The sequence below is a fragment of the Lissotriton helveticus genome, chromosome 4_1 (genome assembly GCF_964261635.1).
Source record: "Lissotriton helveticus chromosome 4_1, aLisHel1.1, whole genome shotgun sequence".
Taxonomy (NCBI): Eukaryota; Metazoa; Chordata; class Amphibia; order Caudata; family Salamandridae; genus Lissotriton; species Lissotriton helveticus.
In genome coordinates, this window is record NC_136063.1 from 205,509,195 (window position 1) to 205,526,369 (window position 17,175).

Genomic DNA, 17,175 nt, shown 5'->3' on the forward strand with positions numbered 1-17,175 from the left:
ATCTGTAAACAGGTCTTTAAATCTTGTTCTTATCTGTCTCTCTGTGTATTCAAAGTCAGAGGTCAGATGTCAGGATTTGTATTCCGAGGGAACTTGGTGTTTACTTTTCTTTTGCTGACTTCAAAGTGAAAGAATTTATGTGACAATCCATTCTGATGAGTACCAATGCTAGGGGACAGACTGTATAGAATGTTATCTTGTCTAGCACACAACAAAAAATAACTGTGCTGATATTTCCGAATACATCGGAATGAAAACAGTAGAAATGAAGCATATTTTTTCTGTAACACTTAAAGGTGGTGGAAAAAAATATTTTAATACGATCAAAACAAATCAATACACTTGGTGATGGAATTTCCACACATTATCATTTGGGCACAGTAAAACTGTATGTCTGTGCAAATGTAATGGCCATTTTCAATTAGAAATGTGTTGTCTTTAATGGCAGTGCGCTATCACACCATGCCTACTCCACTTTACTCTACTCTTCTCTAGAACACTCTTCACAACTTCACTCTGCAAAACTCTGCTCCACTCTATGCCCTTCCACTCTACGCCATGCCACTCCACACTATGCCAAGCCACTCCACAGTAAGACACTTAATGACACGGCTCACCACTCCACTTCACGCCTCTCAACTCCACTCCATGCCAGTCTACCATAGTCTAATCCACCCAATCTACTCCACTGCAATGTACCCCCCTCCACCCTAATCTACCCCCACTCTACTCTGTTCCAACCTACCCCAAACTACTATTCTCCAGTCTACCCCACTCCACTGTACTGTACTCCACTCCAATCTACTGTACTCCACTCTACCACAATCTCCCCCACGCCACCCTACTCCAAGCCAACCAATCTACCCCACTCCAATGTAGCCCTCCCCACTCTTCCTCAATCTACCACACTCCAATCTACCCCACTCCAGTCTAGCCCAATCTACTACACTACAATCTACTTCACTTCAGTCTACTCCACTTTACTCCACTCCACTGCAACCTGCCCTACTCCACTTCAATCTACCCTACTTCAAACTACCCCACTCCAATCGACCCCGATCCACTCGTCTACTCAAACCTACCCCACTCCATTTCAATCTACCCTACTCTAATCCACTTAATCTACCCCACTCCACTCTGCCCCACTGCACCCCATCTGACTCCACTCTGCCCCACCCCTCCTCACTCCACTCTGCCCCAATCCACCCCACTCTTCCCAATCTACCCCATTCCAATCTGCCTCACCCCACTCTACCCCAATCTACCCTGAAATACTACAGTCCATCCAAATCTACTTCTTTATACCCCAATCCACCCAAAGGTACCCTACTACAATCTACCCCTGCCCACTCCAATCTACCCCACTCCACTTTACCTCGCTCCACTCTTCTCCACTCAGTCTATCCCCTTCTACTACAATATAACCCGCTCTACAGCAGTACAGTCTACCCCAATCTACCCTACTCCACACCATTCTACCCCACTCCACGCTACCCCAATCTACCCCTCTCTATTTTAAATCAATCTATCCCACTCCATGCTACCCCAGACTACCCCACTGCGCGCTGCTTTAAAGCAATCTACCCTACTGCACACTACTCCAATCTACCCCATTCCACTTTGCCCCAGTCTACCCCAGTCCAATCTACCATATCCGACACCACACCACTAACGTTTAGCCATGCTGAACAGCAGCCACACTGGTGTACAACATGCAAAAACACATTGCCAAAGCCAATACCTCTTGTGTAAGCAAGACGTATTGGCTTTCCCATTGCTTGTTTACTTTACACCACTCTTAAACGCCATTTGTTCTGGACATGGGATGCCCCCTACAAAGAACCCAGTATTTCTTTAGTATTACAGGTAGCCTTCACACATGAGTATGGACACAAAGCGATTATAGCTCTTTACACAGAGCTATTACGGACGTGAGATGTTCAAATGCTACCTCTCAAGACATGGTGGGAAACCCGCTTAAATATGGTTGAACTGCTTAGGTCGCGTTAATGCGATTTCCAAACATGGCAGGTTGAAATGCACTTAATTAACTTTTTATATTCCCCACACTTATTTCACCCCGAAACATATGGGCGAGGTTTTCCAGTATCAAATTCTTGCCCGAGATGCTCTGACTTCTACCACATGGTCCGGCAATGCTCGGTGGTGTTACAGTTTTGGGATGAGGTCTTGATATATTTGACCGCGTTAACTTGAAGGCGGATACCTATAGAGGTCACACACTGCTTACCAGGCTTTTCAAAAAGACTAAACAAGTATGTGTGTTAGGTGACCCTGTGCTAGTATTAGCGAATCACCGTAAAGCCATGTCTTGGGAGGCTTCGGTTCCACCACAGTTTTGGGATTGGTTGTGAGATCAAGAGAAATGGGCGTATGCTGAACTTGATATAGAAGATATGAGTGGTGTTCACTACGAAGATGATGCCATTGGTGGGATTTCGATCCTATGCTTGAAATGCCTTGTAGGGATTAAGATATCATATGCTGATGTGTCATCAGTTCCACTCTATGGAGGAAGAGAAGGTGGCTGTGGATATGGCGTAATCGGAATAATCACTCTTTTATTGTTTAAGATTGTTCTGCATTTACCTACGCAACACAATGAGTTGTATTCCAATTATTACCTGTGTGTATACGTAACTCATGAATAATCCACCTGGTTATGAGTGTACTTTCTAAATGGTAGGCGCAAATTCCTCAATATAAAACTCAATACAAATCTACTAAGAAAACATTAGACTTCAGGGGAGTGTCTGCCTGGGAATGAAGAGGAGAATTTTCTTCACTACCTTCTCATACAATGAACATTTCTTCCTCCCTGAGGGGTGGAGAAACCTGTCTCCAGCTCTCTCTTTGGAACTTCTGCTCCTGCCTTTTTCCAAGGCTCATACCTGCCCTCGTGCTCACCCACAGGGTATAAGACTCTGGGGTTCTCCCAGTTAAGTCTGTTGGGTGCTGTGGAACTTCCCCCCCAAATGGGTGGAGAAAGCAAAGGGTCTTAGGATAGAGAAAGCTGCTCCTTGCCTAGAAGAGTACCACTGGCCCAGTTGCAGCGTGACATGTCTCCTGACTGTCCCCCCGGAAGTTTCGTCTTGTGGCTGGGTGGTTCAGATGGGACCGACCACATAAGAAGCTGTTGGCAGTGATGGAGGACTCCTGGGGGCCATTTGGAGCTCTGCAGATCTGGAGCTGGAGTGGTGGGAACTCTCCTGCAGGTGTTCATCATGGAACGAGGATCCAGCTCTGTAGTTTTGAGGCCGTTTTACATTTAATAAAATTCTGAAGGATGAAAGGCTGAGTTGGCTTTGCTGTCATTTGTACCTGGGAAATACCCAATTTACTTACATTTCTGAAGCAGGTGCATTAACCTACTCCGCTATGATCGGCCTATTGGTTTAGAAAACGACAGCTCTTATTCTATAATGTGAACAGTGCAATTGGTTTTAAACATAGCATGTTTTGTGTCCCCGGCACACGTCATGTCATGTTACACCATTTGAAGGATCTTGTGCAGACTCACATGTGGTGATCCCTGTCTAGTGTAGGATACCTTTGTAAGGTAGATCATGGACCCACTGCCCCGGAATTGTCTTGCTGCCCCGTTTGGCGGGTTGTGTTTGCATGCCTGGGTTCTCACCTTCATAACACATGCCAGGAAGGGAGCTGTCGAGCAGTGACCACTGAAACAAGGCCTCTCATTCTCTTAGTGTCACCACCTTAGCCCTGCAGCAAGCTGAGCTTGCAGCATTGAGCCAAGCACTGCAGCAGGATGCCAGCAGCCTGAAGACCATGATAGACTTGGCTTTTTATTTCTTGATAGATCTAAGATTCACATTGTTCCATTTTCAAATCCTTAGTTATGAAATGTATTTTAACTTTCCTGCAGTTGCCTTCTTACACTTAAGTTCATCACCAGGCCCTGTTAATGAGCGCCCGTCACTCACCTGCAAGAGACCCCGCTTTGGAACATGACCCCGTGTCAGCACACCGAGCATCAGAAGGGAAATAATTGGCTGAAAGGTCAGGGGTCGTGTCTGAGGGTGGCGTGATTCTCTTGCATAGTCATGGCTACGTGTCTCTGGCATGCAGATCTGTGATCCGGGCAGTGTGAGAGCTCACAAAGGCAGGAGACTCCTCTCCTCTGTCCCTAATGAGAAGATCAGCAACAAAAAAACCTTCCACTGAAGCCTTGCGGTGGAACACTGTCTTCTTGTAATGTTCCTTGTCTGCACTTCCAGGGGTGGAGGTCATTAAAGGCGGTGCAGAATCCATCAGAGGCACTGAGCCACCCTTGAGTTATTTTTGTAAGAGTCTCAGTTGCTGTGGAAGTGAAAATACTCTTCTAAAGAGGGCATTGCTCTTTTTTGAGAACTAAACTGGCAAGTGAAGCCTGTGCCCTCTACATGTAGGTAGAACACCCTTTAACACCTGAAACGGCTTTGTCTTCCTCAAATTCAGGAAATACGTTCTTGCTGGCTCTTATCTTGAGGTTATTCTGTTCGCAGTATGAACTGTTTAAAGGGCTGACATAACTCCGTACTGTAACTGCCTGCACCATATTGCATCCTTTACAAGGCACCAAAGGCAACATGCTAACTCTGACAGTGCTTAATTTGTAAAATAATAAGTGCCAGCTTGCACCACCCAACACCCCTGTCACTGCTGTCAAAACAACTACTGACCATCTCTCTTGCCTGCTAATGCCACAGTTCAGATTATTCCAGGTCCCAAAGCTAAAGGAATTGTTGGGGAGGCAGGTATTAGTAATCTTTAGTGTATATTGTATTCCTAAACAACTGTTGTTCTTCTAATCTCTAAATTAGATGAGCAGTGCCACCATGTGGCAGACTATCATAAGTGCGGTGTTGACAACTAAGTGCCGGTACTGAGCACCAGAAACCACTGGCTCAAATTAAGCTCGGTAATGCACTCTGATTAATGTTCTTACTCTGTCTACACACTCAGCAGACCTGTATGACTTTTTTTCTAAGGGGGACTTATTCTAAAGTGGAATTTTCACAGTTTTACCCAGATCATCAGCTGAAATCATGATAAAGGCAGATTCAGTCCTCAGTCTCTGTAGCAATTACGCCTCGTTGTTGACTTAGTCATGGATTTAAATGCACTAGGGAAAGAAAAATATCTAGTGTAAAAATGTTTGCTTGACTGTACCCTTTGTTCAACATCACTGGCCAAGAAGCTCAAAGTGCCATTATAGTCCATGGTCACGGTAGAACAGGACCTAGGCGCAATTTGATGGCGCACAGGCTAGATACACTAACCAGGTTTGTCTTTGTTAAAGATTTTAGCTTCTGACTTTAGTCTTTTAAGTCCCAATCCACCACAGTAGTGCACTTCTACAAGCCCTCCAAATATCTCTTTGTTTTCAAGAGTTTGCTTATGGTGTCCTAATCAAAGGCTTCTTGTCCTAATTGCTTGGCGTAATTGCTACAGAGACTGAGGACTGAATCTGCCTTTATCATGATTTCAGCTGATGATCTGGGTAAAACTGTGAAAATTCCACTTTAGAATAAGTCCCCCTTAGAAAAAAAGTCATACAGGTCTGCTGAGTGTGTAGACAGAGTAAGAACATTAATCAGAGTGCATTACCGAGCTTAATTTGAGCCAGTGGTTTCTGGTGCTCAGTACCGGCACTTAGTTGTCAACACCGCACTTATGATAGTCTGCCACATGGTGGCACTGCTCATCTAATTTAGAGATGAGAAGAACAACAGTTGTTTAGGAATACAATATACACTAAAGATTACTAATACCTGCCTCCCCAACAATTCCTTTAGCTTTGGGACCTGGAATAATCTGAACTGTGGCATTAGCAGGCAAGAGAGATGGTCAGTAGTTGTTTTGAAGCCTTTGATTAGGACACCATAAGCAAACTCTTGAAAACAAAGAGATACATTCCTTTAGCGTATACTAACATGTTAGGCAGTTTCAGAACGTATAAGAAAAGGTTTTCTGGTTGTAGGCACTACGAAGAGAAGGAACCTTGCTCAAGTTTCCCACAATCCATTCAGGGAAAATTCCCACTCTCTCTAGTGCAACGCACTTGTAAGTCGAGCAAAAATCAGCAAGGCAAAAACGTGAGAAGCAAAATCAGCAAGGAAATGTGAAAAGCAAAATCAGCAAGGCCACATGAAGAAACAGAATCATCAAGGCAAAACGTAGGAAACAAAATCAGCAATGCAAACGTAGGAAGCTTGAAACACATATACAATGTGTTGGAGCAGCCAAGGCTTATTGAGAACACTCGTAGTGTGCACCGCTAGTGTACTTCATCCCAAAGTATCCGGTGTTTAAGTACAGATTGGTAAAACGTTAAAGTAAAGCCCCTCAGAGAGACTAGCGTGACTGAGAACGGAAACGCCCTCCTGCGTCTTACTGGAATGCGGGGAAAACAATGCCGTGGAAACAAAAGGGAGGTCTACTGTCCTCCAGAGGCGGCTTCTCAAACGCCGCTATGAAAAGCAGTGCAAGGGCGGAGAAAACCCAACAGCGCGTCCGCGCTGTACTCCGTCCTCCACTGAAATACCTGTTAGTTATGGCGGGGTCTCTTGCGGGCATCTGCTGCAGGGCTACTCCGGGAAACAAGGATTGACAAGCCCCGTTTCACGGTCCCGGAAGGGCTTTGTATGCCACGGAACTACCGGCAGTTTCCCTGAAGCCTCTGGGAAGCATAGTCCGTGGACACCAGGCGCCCTCCGGTGAATGATTACGGTAACGGCCCCTCCTGCCTGTTCGAGAAAGCCTCGTAAGCGCTACACACCTAGGGAGTAGGAATGACCCTGGGGATTCCCTAACCAATGGGGTGAAGGTTCCCAGGCTAACCCTAACAACTTTAGATATTTTCAAGATGGATGAAGTCTTCAGCCACACAAAACTTAATCTCGATGGTGATTGGCATGTGTGGAGAGTATACTACGTTATTTCTAGTGTAAGCCCACATCTAACTCTAAAATCCAATTTTAGACAGTCTGTGTACCACCCTCCACCCCCAACAAACTTGGGGACAGACATCTAGAAGGACAGAGGTGAGTTTTCAGCAACCAGACCATGGATACATAAAAAATCCTTTGGCATTCTGTTACCTTCCTTTAAAGTGCTCCTCAAATATCATATGAGAACCAAAGCAGACCTGTCAAGCAGGTCTTGACACTCCAGAAGGATCTAACACTGTAATATCAACAAGAGGCCCATTTTGATGGAGTCCAGTTGGCTGGAGGGACAAAAGAATGGTGCAGGCCTGGGTGGTAGCCACTTTTGTTTGTGACAAAGTAGGGCTCTTTAAAGATTTAGCTCCCAGGGACTTCAGGCAGTGCAAAAGTGGCTTCCTAGAAGTCCCGTTTCCCACATCTTTCACACATCCAACTTCACTAGTAAATTGGGTTTGTAGTAAATATCTCAAAATGTCAAAAAATTAAATTTTTAGCTGTTTCCAATGTGAAGATAGCTTTTATTAAACGTAATATTGTATTCCAGTGCTTTCCTGTGGAACAGCCTACCCCGCTACATTGAAAATAGTCACGGTAAGGACATGTTTAACATTTACATGCCCTACTTTTAAATACCATGCACCTTGCCTTAATGGACAATAAGGGTGGCTTATAGATATTTGAAAAGGAGTGTTTTAGGCCTACCAAAAGGGTATTATGACTAGTGCAATTTGTAGTTAAACCATACACTGCCATGGTGCTGATGGCAGGCCTACAGTCATGTTTATATTGTTACTGCAGTGGTTGGCACAGTGGATACCACAGTCCACTTGTAAGATTTAGCTTACAGGCCCTGGGCACACCTTGACTACCTTTGCCAATCAGGTGTGTACTAATTTCATCATGTTGAAAGAAGGAGCAAAAAAACATTAGCCCCTGATTAGCATGGATAAAGTGTACAATCTTCTTAGCCAGCAAAAATAGGTTTCAGCACTTAGGCAAAAAACTGGATGACACTGCAGAAAGGGAAAATTTCCAACATTTGCAAATTTTGAAAGGGCAATAAAACCACAAGAAATTAGTTGAGCAACAGGCAAATAAAGTGTTAGGTTGCAAACATAGGCAGTTGAAAGGACTGAGTAAGAAAGTGAGGTAAACATTCTGCATTTCTTAGACACACTAGAATGGCAATGCTTAGTTAATTTGCATCAGTCCTCTGATCTTGTCTGCAACCTGTGCAAAGTTCCTGAATGGTTTAGTGATGCAAAAAGGATGTACATATATACACACACACACACGGCATGCGGGTACAGTTGATTAAACCCTTTTGATTTGAAGGTATACATAGTATACATAGGCCCCCCTGGAGTGAAGGACTTCATGGGTAACGCATAATTGGACTTTCATATTGAAATGCATTTGACCCTGTATTTAATGCACTTGACCATACATATTTAAATTGAGGTTCTGTGTTATACAGCTGGATATGAAAAAAGTAGTAAGAGACAGATAAAATGACCCTAGGTACTGTTGGGCTAGTACAGTTACGTTTTGATCACTTCCCATTCTCCTTATCCATCAACACCTCATCAAAAGGCCATATGTAGCACAGATGTGGGTCAAAAAATGAAGGGTTAAGTCTGGCTATAGAGAGTGTAAGCTCCAAGTAAGGACCTCATGTCATCAATTCTTTGAAAATATACAATAAAAAGTTCAGCAAAAGGGTGGGATTTTGTTCAGACCTTTCACTCATTGGCTTTCTTGTGTTTTCCATGTTTTGCTATTGGCTGCATGGGCAGCCATCAAGGCCATACCATTTTGTGGGTGGTTAGATTTCCCCATTTTTGTTCTCATTAGGTTGTGGTCGATTGGGGATCAAGTAATCCTACTAATCACCTTTGCAAGGTTTCATGTTTCACTTTGTGGTGAATTTTTGCTTGCATTGTTTTTTGGTTCACCGCTGGCTCAGTCTAGGAAAGCTGGTGGCAGGGCATAAAGTCACTCCATTATCATCAAACACTTCCATTGACAAAAAGGCAGACCTGTTGACTTTTCCAATGCTTGTTATACTTGGTCACTAAAGAATAGTGATATTTTTGGAAAGTGATTGAAAGCTATTGAAAAACACACGTTTTTTTTTTTTTTTTTTTTTTTAAACCTTTATTTGGACAAAAAGGATATACAAATACGGGCCTACAACCAGTCAGGCCGGCCACTAATACGAGATGGCAAGCAATAAATCCAGCATGACAGTGTACGGAATAAAACGCAGTAAATCGCAATCATTACAGCATCAAAAAAAGGGGGGGAGCACAGACGGCCAGCAAAAAGGAACAATGAAGGTTAATTTTATAATAATACAACAAGGAATATCGCAGGCTCAACTACAACACAAGACGTTATCGGGTTCCCAGAGCAAGTCATTGACAACAATAAAGCTAAAGGGTGACAATGTGGGAGAATGGTGTAGCAACGCACATCAGTGCAAGAGCAAATATCAGTAAATCAAAGCCATAATTAGTTTCACTCGTCTCATTCAGACCCACCACCCATTAGCATATTAGAGACAAAACAGGAACCGGAATATTGACGTCGTAAAGGAAAAACTAACCCGCCATATTGACCTTAAGGAAAGGAAGAAAAAAAAAAAAGGAAAAACAGAGCTGAAGGGGAAGAACACCGCGCTGATACTAGTACCCCACAACAGAAACACTTAAGGATGGGAACATTAGTAATAAGGAGGGCGTGAGAGTCGCGTTCAAAATGTAGCAGAGCCCCATAGAGGAAGCAGCGGGTATGCAAACCCCACCCACATAGCCCATGGGAGACAGGGACAGACGTGGCACCCCTATAAAGAGACACAAAAGGGCCATAGAACTAAGAAGGAAGACAACGAAAAAGTCCCAACCCACCCATCCCACCCAGCACCCCTGCAGAAGGCTACGGCCTACCCCCCCCAGCAGCGTGCCTGTCGCCCTAAACCGAACCCGAAATATAGTAAAGACAAAAGAAAAAAGGAATGAAAAGCGAAAACAAAAAACATAAAGACAAGAAGGAAATAGGAGTGGGGAGTAAAGGATCAATAAACAATACGTTCGGCCCCAACCCTCCGCCCGACCATACAAACGTAATATTTTAAAACCAGAGCGACACATTCTCGAGAATCGTAAAACACACTAGGGAGTCACCCACAACGCCATGAGTACGGGCCGGTCCGCCGCTAAGCTGTACCCCGGCGATCCACCGGGAATAAGTTGCCTCACCCCAGGCCTTTCTTAGTGACCACCACCACCCACCACACAGCGGCAGGAAATAGGCAACTCAGTATGAAGAAAGCACTAGAATGAAAAGATATTAGACAAAGGTGTAGATCAGGGAGGTCCATCAACAGACAAGAGAACAGAAGTCCGGGTATATAATTCAAGTGTCCCAGGAAAATTAACCCGAGCCACAGAACACAGGAGTTCAGTCTCGCCATCTGAAAAAACCGGGGCTCCCCCGCGGCACAGGACAACGACCCCACCGAAGCAGAGATAGACAACAGTCCACCATGTTCATTGGGTGCTCGGACAGAAACAGACCCGAGCCCGGGGTCCAAGTCTCCAAACTCCAAACAGTGAGTCACCAAAGGTTCCAATGCCACCGGATTGCAGACCTGTCGATGGGCGGCGACAGTAATCTTCGCCGCGACCAGGGGGATGAGGTAGCGGCTCCATCGAAACAAGAGTATACCGTGAATAGCCGTCCATCCAAGATGGCGGCGGACCGCACAGGTTCCCCCGGGGCACCGGGGATCAAGGCCGCGTGCAGGGATCGCAAGGCGTTGATAACATCACCGATAGTAGGCTCATGCTCACACAGCAAGGTCTCCGTGCCGTCCAACATCTCAGGTCCACCGATTTGGGGATATCCACAGCCCAGGTCGTCGGCCGCCATTTTGTAAGTCCAGCCGCGACACCACTCTCTACGGCTCTCGAAGCCGGCACACAGATGCGGATCCCCTCCGGCACACAAAGGGAAAAAAATGAAGGGGGGGGACCCCGCTAATGGCAGCCTTGGTGCAGAAAGGAGAGCCGCCAATGTCGGGGGTCCGCCGCACTAACACCTGCGCGGTCTTCGAACAGAGTCCGGGTGTATGGCTCCAGGATGGAAGGACGGGACAGTGGCGGGGGGCATCCCCTCACACGATTAGTCCTCGGAGCGCCGCACCCCGCACCAGCACCACTGCCGCCGCGGCAGGCCCGTGCCGGATCCACCGGGTTACTCGCACAACGGCCCTTCGCTGTCAGGCACCTCTCTCGGCCGGGGCTATCATCGACACCACCGCCAGGCTGAGTCCAGTAGACGAGGTCCCGGTCCCGACTCCATGGAGGCCCCGTTCTCTCCGGGGGCAGAACTTCGGAATCACTGCACGCAGGAGCCTCCAGGTCAAACGGTGAGTACGAGCAATAATTCACGCATCTTTATCCGCTCGAGTGTGTCGTCTTGGGGCAGGATATGAAGCAGGATATGTGTTGCAGGCCGGATGGTTGACGGAGCCGAGCTACGAAGCGACCATTACGATCGCGAGCTTGGCTCCTCCCCCACACGTTTTGGTTTTAATGACCTTAGTAATAAAGGTATTTTGCAACATAGACATGGGCTTCATGAAAAAATGATAACTAGTGAAAATATCAACCAAAAATATAGACTGATTCGAAAATGTGTATTTCAGAAACATGAACCATACAATGTTATTTACCTGCAAACATATCAATTTGTAACTAAACTTACAATTACAGGCTTGACCCCAAATATGCTACAAGTCACAAAATGGTAGTTTAACCTGTAATCAGAGTACAAAGTGTGATGTACCACAGTGCATTGATGTCCGTAACCTTCTAGTCCTGCTATGAAGTAACGTGCACCTTGCTTTTGTCACAGATGGGATCAGTGTGAGCGGTTTCCCACTCTCCAGTCCTTTCCGACAGGTTGTCAAACCCAAAGTGGAGAGTAAACCCATCAACCCATCAGAGAGTAGCAAAGGCGGGGACTTCAGCCACGTAAAGGTAAGTGGCCACGGCCTATGCTTCAGGAGCGCTTGTGATTGGCCACCGCAGTCAGACTAAACTGTTGCAATAACCATTAAACTGAGCAAAGCATTTGGTGTTTGCTGTATTGAGGCTTAGTGCATAACATGCCATATTAAACAAAACAGTGGATTGTTATACTGGAGCCTGAAATGTAGCTCGCAGTAGTGAAAATATTTAAATTATGTGTTTAAAGCATTTGTGTTGCTTTAGTGCATTGCTATTGTGAATAGCAGCTTCGTGGTGCACTCTGATGTGCTATTGCTTTCTCACCAAACAGCAAAGCTTAGTTACTTCCTTGAGCCCAGTAGATATGAGGGGTAGAGCGCCTTGAAACTGATAACCACATGAGCCACTAAGGCTACCAACATTCAGTGTTGGTGCTCATCAGGCCTCCGGCTGCCTCTGTGGAGCCGCCTATGAAATGGTGTAAGGGGACCACTGCTGCGTCCTAAGAGCTATCAGTAACTGGAGTTTAACCTCAACTAAATGCCACTCTGGCTGCCCTCCTTGGATGATGCTCCAGCTAATTCTAATGCACGACATTACATTCCAGGGCAGAGTCTTCCAGTGTCCTTGTTATGTCAGAGGAAGACACCTCATTCTACTGTGAGGACCATGCATTCTTACCCAATCCTTGATTAGAGTTGGAACCCATGGATGTTATCAACCAGTGCTGAACCTTTTGTATGCTATTTGTGCAGAGATCTTGACTGACTGTAACTGTTATGACCTGCTAGTTGTACCTGGTTGTTCATAATGTAATACTGAACCAGTACCTCCTGTTGTGATGACCATCACCCCCTAGGGTACACAGACCCTCTGGGGACATATACACTGATGTTGATTTAACTTTTTTACTGTGATGGCTGTAATACTGTCTACATTGCTTACAAATTAGTTACAAAAATTAAATAAAAATATCTCAGAGGAAGACACCACACCACCATTCTTCCTGCCACTGGCCAGTGATATTGACACTAGATTTAAAACAACCATTTTAGCAATCATTGAGTCTAGTGTGCTGCGTCCCGGGCAATTATTTTCATATTGGAAATAATTGATCCATTGATTGATACTCAGAACAGGTGATTATGGTTGTGTTGACCCTTTCCTTTCAGTCACCTGTCGTTCTCTTTGCCCTTAGTATATAAGTAAGGCTCCCTATTTTCCGTTTTTACTGATTTTTACAGATAAAAACAGACAGAAAAACATTTATTTTCTTGTCTGTATTTTTTTTTAATATGGGTAAAAACGAAAATTGGGTGCTTTTTGAGTGATTCTAAATACAATTTGCCATGACTGCTAGGCCAAAAACTGTGTGGATTGATAGGTAAGGCGGTTACAAAAGAAAGGAATTAATAAAGAGGTTTAAACAGCTGTAGATTTGCACAAGGCTGATACTGAAATGTGCATATTTTCATATAAGTGCATTGATTTATCTTCTGTGGGTGTTCATATCACTGAAACCTGGCCGATATTGACGCATGACTGCATATTTATTGGTTAAAGAAATGTGGAAATATACCAGTTTCATCTTTACTTTGTTCACAAAACTCATAATAAATATGGATAAATACAGACAGAAATTTCACAAAAAAATACCATAACACCGGGAGCCCTAGTTATAATTACAGTATGTACTATACTTCAATACTGAGGTAAAGTGAGCAACACAATGTGAAATAAATATCTGCACTGGTAAAGGAAGAGAATGTTATTTTCAGGGTTTATTAAATGCTTACATAATTATTCGTTATGTTGGACTCGAAATGCATCATTAATATAGTTGGTAATCCAGCTACTTGTTTATCCCCCTTCATCTAAATTATTTTAATGATAGATTTGTCTCACTCTGTGGCTTGCCTGTCTCTCCAAGATCAGATGGAAGGCTGGTGGGTTGGTTAGGAATAGGGAGTGTAAATCAGCACCGCCTGGCACCTGGTATAACCTTCTACATCCATCACTAAAATATAGCATTGGCAATTATGGGCCTTGTAATAGGAATGCAACTAGTAACTTCTTGAGTCTCTGAAAGGGATTGTCGCTTCCTCCGCCATGTTGACGTGTTTGCATCATGTTTTGAACTCTGCTCATGATGGGTTCTTGTACAGTCTGAGTAGATTTCTGACTTTTTGGGCATTCAACATTAGCTTTGCAAAGCTTAACGGGAATTCTTTTTTGGAAAAGTAGGGAGACGTATTATAGCCTTACATCCCGCCGTAGAGGGCTATACCGGCTATTAAAGGCCCTATCCAGCGTTAAAAGGCCCGAGCTGAAGGCGAGGGCCTTAAACAAGGGAGAGGGACTTTAATAGCCTGTATAGCCCAGCTACGAAGGGCTATAAGGCAGAATGTTCTAACAAAATAAAACAAAGCCTCATGGGAGTGTGAGGGGATTGGAATCCCCTCAGGCTCCCTGAAGCCTTTGTTCACAACCAGAGCTGTGAACAAAGAAGCTTTGGAATGTTGGAGCTCCGGGCTTATACCAGCCATTAGAAGCCCGGAGCACTCCATTGTTTTCAATGGAGCTCCCAACATTCCAATGTTCTAATATTTGATGGGTCATTCTTGTTCCATGAATAGTCACGTGTTATTGGGAAGGTGGTGGTGAGAAACAAATGTACGTGGCTAACATGGCAGTGACTGTTTAGTATGTTAGAAGCTTACAACCTTATTTCACGAGTGATCCAGAGAACAGCCTCGATCACTCCACGCGATGCTCTGGAGCAGATCACTTCAAAGGCCTTTGTATGTCTATAGGGTTTAACTTATTAAAGCAAGAGAGTTGCATACAGCAACCTCAAATCTCTGAGTATCTCGTACATTTCAGCGATCAGAGTCTGCATTGTTTAACTATGAGATAAAAGAAGTGCCCGAGGTGTACTATAAGTTGCACTGAAATTAATTAAAGACCTACTGTGAATTCAACGGCCAGAGCTATACTAATTACAACAAGAGCTGATGTATATATGTGAGTTGCACATGAATCAGCCAGAAGTATCGGTACTTCCATCCTGGTATTTTCCATCTATCATGACGCTGATTCCAGTGGGAAAGGAATTTCCTGTGCATCCTGCCTATGGGTGTGAGGGAGCCTGGGCTTCTGTGCTGCTCCTGAAATACGAGTTTCCAAGGATTTCTTGTGGTCAGTCCCAAAGAGTGAGAGTGTCTGAAACATACACTACTATTTTCTTTGTTTTTTGTGGGAAATAGTTTTCATTCATTGCCTTCGTTGCCAGGAAACCTCGTTGGGTTTGCAGACTTTTACCTTTGGACTCTTACACTGACTGCAACCTTTTTTGGAACTCCATTAGGTTTGTAAGTGTAGTAAAAAAAAAAAAGGGAGCAGTGGCATTTGATGATCTTTAAAGGGATGGGGTGAAAACCGACCCCCGCTGGCATCGAGCAAGCGGAGGGAATCGGGGGTGTTCTCTTCCCAAGAAACGTTTTTTAAAACTGGGTCAAATAATAAATTGTATGATAAATAGGTGTTGAAAGGACACCTCAGAGGCAAGGGCTGCGGCTTTCTGGTCTCTGGGGCCTCAGAGGGATTGCCACAGCTGTCCTGGTCTGTGGGGCCTCAGAGGGATTGGCACAGCTGTCCTGGTCTGTGGGGCATCTGATTGGCCCAGCTGTCCTGGTCTGTGGGGCCTCAGAGGGATTGACACAGCTGTCCTAGTCTGTGGGGCCCCTGATTGGCCCAGCTGTCCTGGTCTCTGGGGCCTCAGAGGGATTGGCACAGCTGACCTGGTCTGTGGGGTCTCAGAGGGATTGGCACAGCTGTCCTGGTCTCTGGGGCCTCAGAGGGATTGGCACAGCTGTCCTGGTCTGTGGGGCCCCTGATTGGCACAGCTGTCCTGGTCTGTGGGGCCGCAGAGGGATTGTCACAGCTGTCCTGGTCTGTGGGGCCTCAGAGGGATTGGCCCAGCTGTCCTGGTCTGTGGGGCCTCTGATTGGCCCAGCTGTCCTGGTCTATGGGGCCTCAGAGGGATTGGCCCAGCTGTTCTGCTCTGTGGGGCCTCAGAGGGATTGGCCCAGCTGTCTTGGTCTGGGGGGCTTCAGAGGGATTGGCACAGCTGTCCTGGTCTGTGGGGCTTCAGCAGAAGGGGAGCTGCTGTCCTGGTCTGTGGGGCCTCAGCAGAAGGGGCGCTTCTGTCATAGTCTGTGGGGCTTCAGAGGAAGGGGCGCTGCTGTCCTGGTCTGTGGGGCCTCAGCAGAAGGGGAGCTGCTGTCCTGGTCTGTGGGGCCTCAGCAGAAGGGGCGCTTCTGTCATAGTCTGTGGGGCTTCAGATGAAGGGGCGCTACTGTCCTGGTCTGTGGGACTTCAGAGGAAGGGGCGCTGCTGTCCTGGTCTGTGGGGTTCCAGAGGAAGGGGCGCTACTGTCCTGGTCTGTGGGGCTTCAGAGGAAGGGGCGCTGCTGTCCTGGTCTGTGGGGCTTCAGATGAAGGGACGCTGCTGTCCTGGTCTGTGGGGCTTCAGAGGAAGGGGCGCTGCTGTCCTGGTCTGTGGGGCTTCAGAGGAAGGGACGCTGCTGTCCTGGTCTGTGGGGCCTCAGATGAAGGGGCGCTGCTGTCCTGGTTTGTGGGGCTTCAGGGGAAGGGGCGCTGCTGTCCTGGTCTGTGGGGCTTCAGAGGAAGGGACGCTGCTGTCCTGGTCTGTGGGGCCTCAGATGAAGGGGCGCTGCTGTCCTGGTTTGTGGGGCTTCAGAGGAAGGGGCGCTGCTGTTCTGGTCTGTGGGGCCTCAGATGAAGAGGCGCTGCTGTTCTGGTCTGTGGGGCCTCAGATGAAGGGGCGCTGCTGTCCTGGTCTGTGGGGCCTCAGCAGAAGGGGCTCTGCTGTCCTGGTCTGTGGGGCCTCAGATGAAGGGGCGCTGCCGTCCTGGTCTGTGAGGCCTCAGATGAAGAGGCGCTGCTGTTCTGGTCTGTGGGGCCTCAGATGAAGAGGCGCTTCTGTCCTGGTCTGTGGGGCCTCAGATGAAGGGACGCTGCTGTCCTGGTCTGTGGGGCCTCAGATGAAGGGGCGCTGCTGTCCTGGTCTGTGGGGCTTCAGAGGAAGGGGCGCTGCTGTTCTGGTCTGTGGGGCCTCAGATGAAGGGGCTCTGCTCTACTGGTCTGTGGGGCCTTAGATGAAGGGGC

The 17,175-nt window shown here is 46.4% G+C and overlaps 1 protein-coding gene across 1 annotated transcript in view; it reads left to right on the forward strand.

The window, feature by feature from the left end:
* Positions 1-17,175, forward strand: part of TRAPPC9 (trafficking protein particle complex subunit 9) — a 2,424,721-nt gene that overhangs the window by 862,973 nt on the left and 1,544,573 nt on the right. The window contains exon 17 of the mRNA XM_078686702.1: positions 11,892-12,016. Coding sequence (XP_078542828.1) covers positions 11,892-12,016 — 125 coding nt within the window. The remainder of the gene's footprint in view (positions 1-11,891; positions 12,017-17,175) is intronic.